General features: G+C 37.8%; 1 protein-coding gene across 2 annotated transcripts; it reads right to left on the bottom strand.

Moving 5' to 3' along the window:
- Positions 1-4,285: 4,285 nt before the first annotated feature.
- Positions 4,286-13,283, bottom strand: LOC147480964 (uncharacterized). 2 transcript variants are annotated; one of them, XR_015205610.1, is made up of 4 exons: positions 12,474-13,283; positions 11,308-11,449; positions 10,555-10,665; positions 4,286-4,403 (listed from the first exon to the last, which is right to left on the bottom strand). XR_015205610.1 is itself a non-coding variant. In XM_086579910.1 (3 exons), the coding sequence occupies exons 1-3, from the start codon at positions 12,948-12,950 to the stop codon at positions 10,631-10,633; spliced, it is 654 nt and encodes a 217-aa protein (XP_086436036.1). In that variant the 5' UTR covers positions 12,951-13,283; the 3' UTR covers positions 10,385-10,630. The 2 variants fall into 2 exon arrangements, 1 of the variants encoding a protein (XP_086436036.1); XM_086579910.1 differs by lacking the exon at positions 4,286-4,403 and having other exon boundaries at positions 10,385-10,665.
- Between the last annotated feature and the right edge of the window lie 721 nt (positions 13,284-14,004).

Below are 14,004 nucleotides of genomic sequence, written 5' to 3' on the forward strand. Positions count from 1 at the left end.
CCAAGTATGTTGTAACGTTTTAAATTCCAATTATATTGTAACGTTTTTAATTTCAAGTATGTTGTAACGTTTTTAATTTCAACTATGTGCAAATCTTATTCAACAAATCACAATCTTATTTAAACAAAACAAACTTGATAAAATTACACTTAACAGAAAATACATAAAGCACCAAAACTTGATGTTAACAGAAAAATTCAACTAAGACAAATCAAACTTAAACAAACATGATGAAAGTACAGTTAATAGAAAATACATAAAGCACATTTAAAAAAACACAGTTAACAAACTTAAACAAACTTATTAGTTGTTCCACATGCACCATAACGCGTCCAATGATGTTCAACCAGATCATTCTTCAATTGTTGATTAGTAGCTCCACAACGAATACTTAATGTCCTAGCTACCATGTTTTGCACAAACAGATGGTCATTACTCTGCATCTCAACTTCATGCCGCAACCGTTCATCTGAAGGTGGTTTCCACTTTGGAAGTTGTACATTACGTTCATTCTCAACAATCATGTTGTGAAGTATAATACATGTCTTCATTATACGGGATAGAAAAATCGACGAAAGCAGTGCCCGCTAACAATTGCAAATCTAAAAACACCAAAACCATATCCACATCTTTGAGCTGCTTTTTGCGCTTTTGCAAAATTAGTATCCATAGGAGTAGCAGGAGATGGGATTGTTTGAATCGTGTAGCCCATGGTCGATATATTCCATCGCCAGCGTAGTAGCCCATATTGTAAGGATTGTTATTAACTTGATAAACACAAGCCGGAGTGTTCTCCGACTAAATTATCAAATAAATGAGAATTATCTAACACATTAAGAGCGATCCAGCCATTCCAAAGTATGCGTACAAAACCATAGCTCCCCGGTCTACAACCGCTTCCAAAATCACGCGGTCGCTTTTCTAGCATGGCCTAAATGAGTTCCATGCCACGCTAGCTTGGACAATTTTTCCATACCCGGTGCATCTATCTAAACTACCCAACATACCGCCAAGTTCTTCACTATCGCAAGCAAACGTGTTACATCTTGATTTCGTGTATTGTTCTTCAAAAAGCTTGACAACCGATTGCAGAAATGATGAAGTGATTCTCGGGCGTATAAAGCCAAGTTTTATCCAGTGATCCATTGAATCATTTGGACAACCATAAGCAAGCATCCAAATTCATTTTTACCAAAACCCAAACCCTGTGCAAACCAAGAGCATCACAAGAAGGCTTAAAATATGAATCAAAATTAGTGACAACTTCCAATATATTGTTAAAAAGTGGTCTTCTCATAAACCTACTTAATTTAAACTTACCCGCTTTATAAGTTGGTCTATCCAAAATAATGCCTACCAACCGTTCATGCGCACCAACACGATCAGCGGTTAGTGTATTCTCTACCATCAACAGATCCACCCCAATTTGGTACGGATAAAGCGTTGAAAGCCGGAATCATTGACGCCACTACAACTGCATCACTTTGCATTTGTTGAACGACACTGGTATTTTCATCATCATAATCGAAAATTAGTTCACTTACTCTTTTCGCACCAATTGCTATTATGACTACTATAACCCATGACAAAATATAAAAAGTTTGATTGATGAGAGGAGATGAAGAAATGATGGATGCTTCAACTGTGATTCATATGTGATATACCAGAAAGTTCAATGGGCCAATATGGATTGGCCATAAAAATGGGGAATTGATGGACGGACAACTTGTGCCGATTTATAAAAGATTAATGTTTGCACGGGACAACTTTAGCCGTTGCGAAATGAAAACAAGAATTTTTCTTATTTTTCGTTGGTCCTTGATTCATTTTTTGACTTTTTGATTCCTTAAAAACGCTGATGTGTCACAATTGCAAATAGCAATGCGTTGATGATGCTCTCACAACGCCCAACTAAGAACGAAATGTCTCAAGGCAAGCGCATACTCACCGGGAGCATTTATTCAAGCCCAAGGTACAGTTAACTTAATTTAAACAACACACAATGTTTTTTATTATTTGAAAATACAAATGATATAGTAGAGGCAAATAGGAAATAATTAATTTTATTTTCCAAAATGACATGTCCTTGTAATAATACGGAACTTTTTCAAGGACATTTTGGTAATATCGACATCGCATGTAAGTTATATGGTGTAATTATTAGTATTTACTTGTTTAATTTATTTGGTTAGTTACACAAATATTTTAGGCTATATTATTGTTTGAATTATGTACCACCTGTTATGGTAGTGGGCCTATTCAATTGTATGGGGCCCGTTCTTTATTTCAGGTTTGCTATATTATTTTGGGCTTGTCTATTGTTTTGGTTTTCTGGACTTATTATTATGTTGGGCCGTTTTATTTTATTGGGTCTGTTTTTGTCTTTTGGGCCTTTTTCTTTTGTATTTGGTTTTTTGGGCCTGGACACTTAGAAAATGGGGTCGGCAAGAGAGAAAAGGGAGAAAAAAGAAGAAGAAGAAAAGAGGTCGGCAGAGAAAAGGGGGAGGGATCGCAAGTGGCTGGGTGGCGCATGGGGAGTGAGAGGTACACCTCCTGCTGAAACAAAAAGAAAAGAGAAGAAAAAGGACAAATGAGGGGCCATCATATCAGAGCAAACAATGTGCTGCTCAGCAGTACTTAGAAAGTTCAAAGTTCAAACCGTCCAAACCCTTGCATCAACATTGGAGCTCGCAGGAATTCGTCCAACGTGCAAGCTGTGCTCCAATCAGTCCCAGATCAAACTTCCTATCACTGGACAAGGAGTTGTGTGCGAATAAGTTGTCTAAAAGGATTATGTCTAACTTACATCTCTGTAACTTTGAAGTCTGAACATGGTCACTGCTTGAGTGCACTGGCAGGAGAGGCTGGAAACTATACAATCGTCTTTTGGTTTTAGCTCAGCAAAAAGAGAGTTAATGAACGGAGAAAAAGTTAAAGTGTGGGTCCTTTAAATACAACAAATATGGTAGCTAGGAAGCTAGCTGAACATTGGAAGTTCTTCCTGAATCTTTGGTGGTTTAAAAGGCGTCAGGTAAGTAAACTTTAATATTGTATACTGTATACATTAAATTGCATGTATACCTTTAATTACATTTTTTATTTTTGATTTAATGCGATTTATTTATATACAATTAATTAGTTATGTACAATTAAATTGATTTATATTGAAGGCTAATGTTTTTCTTGAGTTTATGTTAATCGATGCACTTACGATGATTTAATAAGCAAATGGTAAGTTTTAGTAAGCAGCTAAAGGTATGTGTCAACATTGTCTTTGATATTCAATTTCATTTCAAGTTGTTTTTTATATATTGACTACGCATCTAATGTTGATCGTCGGAGTGTAAACGGACAGGGACGAACAGGTCCCTCCATATCGAGATCTATAAGGTAAATACATATTAAAGAATCAAGGCGAAACCTTAATATCTGTTACAAGTAGTGGCTTTCTATTTCCGTATATTATATTGATTCCTTTTCGTTGTACATAAATAATTGCAGTTTGTATTGCATGACTTTAATTTATATATGATGTCATGGAGGGTTGTGCATATATGTGAAATACCGATTTAGGGTAAGGGATCGGTTAGCGGACGTTACCGATTATATTTTGGAAGGTGTTATGTATGTGTTTTAATGGAGTTGTATATATTTGGTTCGCGTTGTATATAGATAGGTTTTGGTTTTCAAACTATGTAAAGTTATATATAATTTTATAGGGTTGATATATGAATATTAGATTAGTCTGTTTTTCAAGTTATGACAGGTTTTAGGTATATGAAATGTTGAAAATACGAAAGAAACTCTACCGGTTTTTTTGTAGAGAAAAAAATATATGATGGTTTATAGTTGATTTTAAATTATTAATATTGAACGTCGGTTTATTAACGCCTCGTAATTTTTATTTGATTTTGGGGCGTTACAGTCCTAATCTGTTTATCGATTGTAAGGAAGTACTTACCATCGTCTTCTTTGCTTCTTGATCTTTTCCTTCTAAAATAAAAGATAGTGATAGCACATATAATGCTCAAAAGCCCAATGGAAACTGTGATACCAACAATCATGCCAATCCTATTATTTGAAGTTTTCAAACCCGTAGGTGGACAGTTGCAGAAAGTTGGTTTGAAATCTGTTAGTAGCTCAATAGTCAGAGTAGTGGCACAAGTAATTAACACCATTAGCATTTACAGTATGTTCACTATTTACAGTGTAACATCGATAGCGAAATGGATGGTCCCGTAATAACCTAAATGAGGTATGGTGTAGGTACCCTTTCCAGCCCGAGGAAGAGATGAATCTCAAGGAAGTTCTCGGATACCCGAACTTGGTATAATCTTTGAACATTTCGGTTTACGGAACCACCAGCCTCCCTTCTTATGTCAAAGTCCTTGACACGCAGCCCCCTGGCACATAAATAAGTATGTTTCAGAAACATTAGAGATTACTCGTTCACTTTTTTTGTATATAATAATAATCAAGATACAAATTAGATATGTTATAATTAAAATGAAGTGGGTTGGAATAGCATCTATAAACTCAAATGAATCAGCAATATCTAAATCTTGTTATTTATTTTTTAGTTTTCTGACTTGGATCTGCTTCGAAGACTTATGGGTCTAGCATCTTGCACAGTGCATTATAGGCATTGTTACAAAATCACGTAGGTACTAGTCAGTCAGTCAGTTGGACTTTGTCATGGTTGCAATGTGTAGTTTTATGGGAGGTTAAGAATTGGCACTGACAAATTCATAATACCAATTCATAAACATGTGGGTATATATAGTGTGTGATGATTTTTCCTAATCTAGAAACACAAATATTTTGTTGATGATCAAAGAACAATGAGAAGTATTTTATCAAGAAGAAGAAGAGATGTAGAAGATGATGAGTTGAACCACGTTCTTTAATGGCTGCCTACGTATCCTGTGTATAGGAATCAAACTCAAAGCGTAGTTCAACTATTCTATTTATAAGAATAGATGAGGTTTCCCAATTAGTGTTTAACTAGGAGATCGTCTCTTGTTAAGTATCATCTTGATGAAGAGATGAGATTTCCCAATTAGTGTTTAACTAGGAGACCGTCTTTTGTTAAGTCTCATCTTGACTCTTCTAGAAGCCCCATGTTTCCCAAGTCAAATAGGTCTCCTTTATTGACTTAAACAACAGAAAAACATGTTTTAGGTTCGGATTGGGAGTTAGAGTTTCAAACTTAGTAGTTCCGGATTTGGTGTTCCTAGTCAGGAGTTGGTTCTCCGAGCCTACCACTCGAACTAGATCCGAACCTCCAGTTTTCCGAGCCTACTACTCTAACCGATTCCGAACCTCCAGTTCTCCGAGCCTACTACTCCAACCGGTTCCGAACCTCCTCTTCTTATTTCACTCCTGAACCTATGAGGTGAGTTAGTCAGGACCTAGACTTAAAGTGTGTTCTGATACTTCCTACCCACACTAAGACCATACCCGAGCATTTAAGAAGATGTTGTCACGTGTTACATATTTATTTTCTAAAATATGCACACACAGATGCCCCCCTTTTTTATTCATGGGTTGTGAATCAAACCCTTAAGGAAAAAGGCCGGGTAAAAATGTACTTAAGTGCAAGGAATTGTAAATTTAAACCTGCCATGACCATGCCCCCTGAACCTTGCATATTAGGTCGAACCTAGTATATGAGGAGCTAGCTCAAGAAATTGAAATTTGTCAAGTCCGGACATCCCAAATATTATAATGATCCGGACTTGGACATTAGGAACTTGTGGAACCCGGACCTGCCATGCTTTGTGATTACCCAGACCTAGAATACTAGCGCATGTAAGTGACCAAACATGGTCAGATGGTCCGGACGTAGGTAGATTTCATCAAATCACCTTGACTCGGAAGTGCAACCCGGAACTGGAAGTGAAACCCGGAACTGGGCCTTGCGAAACTTGAGCTGGGCCTTGCGAAATTGAGCTGTTAAACATAACAAAAGGATACCCTTTGTTTAACTAGGAGATTGTCTCTTGTTAAGTATCATCTTGATGAAGAGATGAGATTTCCCAGTTAAATAATCAACAAAGCAATATTGGAGTCGCTACTCAGAGAGAGCAGTACCGGGTTCTTCAAATGACAATGTAATTCCAGAAGCATCCGTTAAGAAGACAGCTCCGGGTGCATCACTTCCTGATGCCTTATCAATAGAAGCACACCCACTTTTGTTGACCGAGATATTACTTTTGGGTCAACCACTAACCGAAAGCACTTCATATATTCTTCAAGTCCGCTTCTCCAAGATGAACTGCTGTCACTTCTGGTATCGCCTAAGACTAAGATAATTATGGATCGGAACACCATTCTCTTTGGAGATATTTCACTCTTCTTATTGAGACATGTTTCACGCGTCAATATGCCTCCTTATATGGAAGGACTCTGACATTGATGTAAACATCAAGTATTATAGTTCGGATAAGGAGAGTTCCGAACTAGAATATCAGGCTTCCTAATTCTTTTAGCCAACTCCGGATTTGGACTTTCAATAGAGGAAATTGAGTTTTTTACTAGTTTTGAAGTGGAGTTCTAAACTTGAACTTTCCATAGAGGAAGTGGAGTTCCTAACTATCTAGGAAGTGGAATTCCAAATTTGGACAAGTTCCGAACTTTGACAAGTTCCGAACGTGGAGTTCCTAACTAGCTAGGAAGTGGAGTTTCGAACTTGGACAAGTTTCGAACGTGGAGTTCCTGACTAGCTAGGAAGTGGAGTTTCGAATTTGGACAAGTTCCGAACGTGGAGTTCCTGACTAGCTAGGAAGTGGACTTCCGAACTTGGCAAGTTTCGAACGTGGAGTTCCTGACTAGCTAGGAAGTGAAATTCCGAACTTGGACAAGTTCCGAACGTGGAGTTTCAGACTAGCTAGGAAGTAGAGTTTCGAATGTGGAGTTCCTAACTAGCTAGGAAGTGGAGTTTCGAACTTGGACAAGTTCCAAAGGTGAAGTTCCAGACTAGCTAGGAAGTGGTGTTCTTTTCTCCTTAATTGCATAAATATGTATACACAGATGCCTTTTTTTTCTCGGGCGATGGTTGCACATTCGATCGTTGAGGGGAAAATGGCAAAAGTGTCGAATTGTATTTTATACAAATTCATATTCCGAATCTTAGAAAAACAAGGTTTTGTAGAAATATAGGGTTTGCCCCTGTGTCAATTCCTGTAAATACCTTTAGTTTTGTTAAGAAATAAGACTTTGTAGGAACGTAGGGTGTGCCCCTCAGATTATTTTCTGTAGAGTCTTTAAATGATCCGATATCTAATGCATAGACCAACACTTATAAGCATAAGACATTAGAACTGCTCTTAGGAGGATAAAATCCAAGCTAAGTTAAACTTTCTCCATCACACGAGGAACAACACATGAGATCTTTCACTCATCATCCCGAGAAAGCTTTCTAAAGGTTCTGATATAACTTTGGCCAACATATGGGATTTCTCACCCAACATCCAAAAAGTATCCCAACAGAAAATTATAAAAGAAACAATGCTCTGAAAAGAGAAATATAACTTTTATTGAGAATTGATTAGCATAGATCATGCCCCCAGTATAGTGGAAGCAAATCCAAATTTGTGAAAATTTTGTCTCTTAGAAGCTAAGAGTAGTATAACATTACTTGGAAACAGTACATGTTAGCATCGAGATTCACCGCTGGAGGATCTTTCATGAACATCTTGTTCCTGGTTAACTTCAAAGATGTCCTCATAAGGATAAGTTAAAGTGGTAAAGTCCCTATCCTGTGGGGGTAATTTATTACTTCCGAACGTGTCACTAGTCTTCTGTCTCTTGGACTTATCTTGATAGGAATTCCTGTCGACTAACTTGTGCTCTGACTGTGGTTCCTCGGACTTTCTATCATTATAATGACTAGAAGAGCTCCTACCAACATGAACGGAGGTGACACTGGTTATCACTCTTTTATGAGAAGATTCCCTATCCAATTGGTCTTCTTCTAGTTCCGCATACTTATCGATCCGAGCCTACAACTCTGTCATGTTTGTAGGCTCCTCTTTCTTCAAGGACATGTATAGACCAGAAGTGGTATCTAACCCCTTTCTAAAGGCCATAATGGCGAGGGTCTCATCGACGTTGTCAATATGCAATTGCACCTTGTTAAATCTTTTGGTGAAATCATTAATACGCTCGTCCTTTCAGATCTTCATGTCAAATAGTGCATCAGCGGTTTTAATGTAGGGTCGGTTGCAACTGAATTTCACAATGAAATTGATGGATAACACCTTAAACTCGTGAATGCTTCCCTTGGGCACCTTCGTGTACTAGATGAGTGCCGAGTCTGTCAAACTTGAAGCAAAATATCGGCACAAATAATGATCTTTCTTAGAAAGACCCACCATTGCTTGACGATAAACGAGCACATGAGAGACCGGATCTCCTTTGCCATTAAATTTAGAGAACTTCGGTGGTTTATAATAATGGGGGATGTATCCACTCATAACATGTCGTGAAAAAGGAGTTCCAATGTCACCCTCGATTGCTGACCGAACAACTGACTCATCCATCTTGGTTGGTTTCAAACCTCGTAGTTCCTCTAGTATTTGCACCTTGAGTTGTGCAAGAGTAGTCGGTTCATGAATTGGAGTTCTCTCGTTGTTGTACCTCAGACCTAGACTCTCATAGTTCTCATCTTGATGATAACGTGGTTCCGGTTCTCGAGATCGAGTGGAGGAGTTTGCAAAACTGGATCGGGGAACTGAGGGATTCCGAGGCAATGAAGGTTCCCTTGAAACTGAAAGTCTTCTTCGGGGCGAGGTTGACCTTAATAGTTGTGGATTCCGGGCAAACACATTCGGACGTCCATTCCTCGTACATTGAGAACTTGAATACCAAGAGAAAGTCGGTTCGTGTGAGCTCGAGTGTTGGGTGGGATCCATTCTCGGATTATAATCCGAATCTGGTTAGTCGCTATGATACCCCAGAAGTAAGGTATATAAGGTGTAGGGACGTAACCTCACAGTGGTCGAGACTTCGGTGGCCGAATCGCCCCTTGCGTTTCCATCAAGAGGCAACACTCTTGAGGTGAACGACCCTCCCGCGTCGCGGTAGTAGTCTTGTAAGAAACGCAAACGAGCCTCCTGTCGACCACGTTCGGCCATCACAGCATCCATGATGGCTTGGTTGGTTATGGCAGATTGGGGAGTATCGTTGTTAGGCTCATTTTCTTCACGACCCTGTCCAAAACGAGGATCTCCTCTACGTTCAAATTGTCTTTGAGAAGTAACATGTGGGTTATTGATCTCGTTATTCCCCTCGTTACTTTGATTCGCATTGGCTCTTGTAGTAACCATGATTTTGAATCAAAGTGAAGAAAAAATATATATATTTTTTTAAAGAACAACAAACCCAAAAAAAATTGGTGGGTAGGAGAACCTAGAACTGAAAAAATTTCGACCAAGAAATCAAATCAATTCTCAGATAGTTTTCCCAGGGCACGGCCAATTGTGTGATGATTTTTCCTAATCTAGAAACATAAATATTTTGTTGATGATCAAAGAACAATGAGAAGTATTTGATCAAGAAGAAGAAGAGATGTAGAAGATGATGAGTTGAACCACGTTCTTTAATGGTCAGCCCACGATCCCGTGTATAGGAATCAAACTCAAAGCGTAGTTCAACTATTCTATTTATAAGAATAGATGAGGTTTCCCAATTAGTGTTTAACTAGGAGATCGTCTCTTGTTAAGTATCATCTTGATGAAGAGATGAGATTTCCCAATTAGTGTTTAACTAGGAGACCGTCTCTTGTTAAGTCTCATCTTGACTCTTCTAGAAGCCCCATGTTTCCCAAGTCAAATAGGTCTCCTTTATTGACTTAAACAACAGAAAAACATGTTTTAGGTTCGGATTGGGAGTTAGAGTTTCAAACTTAGTAGTTCCGGATTTGGTGTTCCTAGTCAGGAGTTGGTTCTCCGAGCCTACCACTCGAACTAGATCCGAACCTCCAGTTTTCCGAGCCTACTACTCTAACCGATTCCGAACCTCCAGTTCTCCGAGCCTACTACTCCAACCGGTTCCGAACCTCCTCTTCTTATTCCACTCCTGAACCTATGAGGTGAGTTAGTCAGGACCTAGACTTAAAGTGTGTTCTGATACTTCCTACCCACACTAAGACCATACCCGAACATTTAAGAAGATATTGTCACGTGTTACATATTTATTTTCTAAAATATGCACACACATATAGTAAATTAAAGTTCGTGCACTACATTCTTTTTGCCTTTCCTTTTTCTTTTTTCCTATCTCATTTCACTTCATGACAGGATAGGTAGATAATGTGCTTCTTTTATAACACTCAAAGAAATGGACAAGGAAATCCTAACAATAGATTTCCTTTGTTCGGATTGACTTCTTTATAACCAATAAATCACAAAATTACTCTTCATGCTAAGACACAAGCAAAAGACAGTGAGAAGTGATGTGGAAATTTGCATTATCTATTGAAGACCATGCTATGTACTTGGAGGCGGCCTATCCATGTATCGATACCATGTTCAGAACTTAAATCAGACATACTTGCACAAGATGGCAAATCTGCATGAGATGGAAGTTTCCTTGGCAAGGTAAAAGCTTGTTGACTGGAAGGCTTTGACTAATTTCTGTCATGCCTTACCTCTGACGCAATCTCTGCAGTAAAATGTACAAAACAATTATACATGCGAGCTAATCAACAACTTCTGTCTGTCAAGATTGATTCTTGCTTAATGGAAATTTAGTGGAAGTCTAAGCAATTTATCAACTTGACAGAAAAGAAAAAACCTTATATAAATGCATCTTATGTTAAAGTATCCATAAATGTGCTAAATTTAGCCAAAAAAATTATAATAGAAAGAAAGAAAGAAAGTGAGTTAGAAAGAAAGATAACGAAGGAAAAAAAACACTTGGGACAATGTCCTAGATCCATATCTAACAGGTTTAACCGCCAACTCTAGTCTTCCAATTTCTCAAACGGGTCACTATCAGGATGTTCAATTATTTGTCTCAAATTTACACCAAAAGTAAACACCAATATAATCTTTGAACAAAGTTGTATTGCCTACTAACTATAAGTTGGTTTATGGTATTACATATCATAGAATCATTGTTTACAAACTTAGTTTGTCCGAATCAGCCACTGCGTTCTTTCATGATCTTGAATTGCATAACCATTTAGATCCACAAGGACTTTGGAGCTTTCTATAACCCTAAATATAGCCTAGAAAGAAAAGTCGGTTGTTCCAATGAAAAATAGTACTAGTAGGAATAAGATTCTTGGATACATGGGCAAACCTTTTTGTAGAATCTCATGTGCAAGTCTCGCCAAACTATCAGTGCACTTTTTCATAGAGAGCTCAAATTTCAGGCTGTCAACTTCCCAAATATAGAGATCGATTGCCATCCACTGTGATAAAAGAGAGACATCTTTTGTAACCTGCAATTGCATCATAGGGTTACAATGTGAAAGCCTAAACCTGAAAATTTTAAATCTTGTTGTATTAGGTTGTAAGTACTGAGATAGTGAGGTAAGTAGTGGGAAACTACTGTTACAATTCTTGGATAGCTGTGTTCTTCATAGATGAGGACAAATAGGATTATAGGAGACTTCTGATTAACTTGGACCTGAGATGCTTTATTTTGATTGGTCTAGACTCTAGACCCTTACAAATTCTTATCGGAAAAGTGTTGTCCTAAAAAAGCGAGTTCCCTTCTTAAAGAGGACTTTTCTCCCCATCTGAGCTAGCCAGTGTCCCCAGTGTTCTCCCAGTTTACCCACATCATCCATCACAACGATAGCAGTGTCCCGAAATAATTCCTCTATTCCGCATTATACAAAATATTGTTTGTCTCGGGTTATCCCTATTTTGGTTGCATGGGCTAGATTAGTGCAATTCACCGACTTGAACATACATATCAAAATTTACACAAGGACACCAAGTCGGCAACAATTTTCTTCAGCTCATTTTGGCTTAACAAAGGCCAAGTACGATAGCAAAATGATTACTTGGAGAAATGTGGACGCGGAAGCAAACATTAGTGAATATTTCGCTCCCACATGTTCTCTTTCTTTCTCATCCTCTGATAAGGGCCAGAAAGTGAAGTCGAGTTATAAGAAAGTCATATCCATTTATTACACAAAGCGATCTCCTTTTCATTTCTATCGAAATCCTGCGGTCCTGTATTGTTTTGCCTCATTCCCTACCTCTTCTTGCATATTTACTCTCCTATAATCAATTCAATTTTTTCAGTTCAAGTAAGAAGTGCTTTTAATCTTTCTTTATCTATTAGCTAGGAAGGAATACTCATACCCAAGGTATAGGCAAACAGTTGGTTAATTTGGTCATACGTTCGTCTTAGGGTATCAAACCAATCCAGGCGTACTTTAGAATTTGTTAGTTAATAGTGAACAAATTGTTTTAAGCACTAAATAAGTTAATTCAAAGCGTAGAAAGCCTCACCTTTGCAGTGATATTAGAATTTCCATCTCGATCGCCTCCCATCCAAGAACCAAACTTTATTGGTGTGCAAGTCAAGGGAAGTGGCTTTCCAGTATGCTGAAAAAAAGGGAAAATAGCAAAAGGAGCATAAAAGTTAATAATGAAAATATGATTTACCGGCCAGCTTGGAAAGAACTTCTTCATGGTGGGGATGCATTTCGGATTTCTTAACAACTCGGTCGCGATCTCATCCCCAAGTTTAACAGCCAAATTAAGAGAGGTTTCCCTATTAGGAACATCCCGTCTATCAATCATACCAGAAATGGCATCCGCCTTCTCTGCCTCCACAATGGAAGTCGCCTCAGTGTGAATTTCAGCTGGGTTGCAAAACCGTGGAAGACCCGCCAAATACACCAAACTTCTTATCATTTCTTGCCAACCAAACACACCGAAGCCCAGCCCCAAGTGTCGTAATTCATGGCCTTGAGTCATCAGCATTTCCTAAGCATTTCATCATCTATTGTAACCAATCTTTCATATTCATGAAGTCGAACTACGATATCAATACCGACAGTTCAAGTCCCAAACAAACTGCTCTAGCAAAAGGACAATAGCCAAATGGAAGACTTGATATAATGACATTGGTACGTTGAAATCATGAAAGTAAATGTTAATGGTTCATCAACACATGTGCCATGAGGTGCTGAAATTGGCTTGGGTTTGCCCAACTTTTAGAATAGTGAATAGAACGTATGAACTCCTTTCTCTCATGTCCAGCCAAAAAAAAAAATCTCCTTGCTCTCATGTGATTCTAAAGAAATCATTGCTGTTGAATCAAAATGTTATCTGGAATTAGGAACTAATAGTACATGATAACCATAACTAATCTGCTTTATGCATGTGGCTGTGAGCATATTTCAATACATCAATGACCACCATGTGAAAACCCCAACTTCGAAACTAATCCAATTCACAAATATACTTCACACCAAAATCTCAATTCTCCCTAAAAGTCCCAACCGACATCTAGAATCACAAAAATGAAACATACCCACATCACAATTACACACAAAAACTCCAAATTTCAACAAAATAAACCGCCCCAAAATCTATAAACGTTTCACACCCATTTTCATAACAAATTAAACAACAACAAACTCACTAATCAAAGAAGAAGAAAAGACCCAAGTTTGAAAGAAGCATCGAGACATCAGATACTTTGATTTGAAAGTAGGGATTTATATATAATAAAATTGTTTTTTTTTTGTTCTTGATGAAGAATTGGATTTTTTGTTGGTTGTTGGGAGAGAGAAGAAGAAGAGAAGAAGAAAAGAGACCGGTTGGTTTTTTGAATTTAATTTCGGTATAAAAGGTAATTATTTGGCAATTAATGAAGAGTAAGTCGAGAACAATTTAATAGGTGTGTATAGTTGATTTTCTACTTGAATTTACACATACGTCCCTAAGTTATTATATAATTTTAAGGGTATAGATGGTAGTAAATTTTGAAATTACTAAGTAGTTCTTCTTAAATGCATTGAATAATTGATTT

This window comes from Coptis chinensis, chromosome 8 (genome assembly GCF_015680905.1).
Source record: "Coptis chinensis isolate HL-2020 chromosome 8, ASM1568090v1, whole genome shotgun sequence".
Classification (NCBI taxonomy): domain Eukaryota; kingdom Viridiplantae; phylum Streptophyta; class Magnoliopsida; order Ranunculales; family Ranunculaceae; genus Coptis; species Coptis chinensis.

Excerpts from the sequence above, each read along its gene's own strand:
- LOC147480964 (XM_086579910.1), bottom strand. The coding sequence starts at position 12,950 with ATGCTGATGACTCAAGGCCATGAATTACGACACTTGGGGCTGGGCTTC. Across the intron at positions 11,450-12,473 it reads ATTCTAATATCACTGCAAAG|GTTACAAAAGATGTCTCTCT; the intron begins GTGAGGCTTTCT and ends ATGCAATTGCAG. Across the intron at positions 10,666-11,307 it reads ACATGAGATTCTACAAAAAG|AGATTGCGTCAGAGGTAAGG; the intron begins GTTTGCCCATGT and ends ATTTTACTGCAG.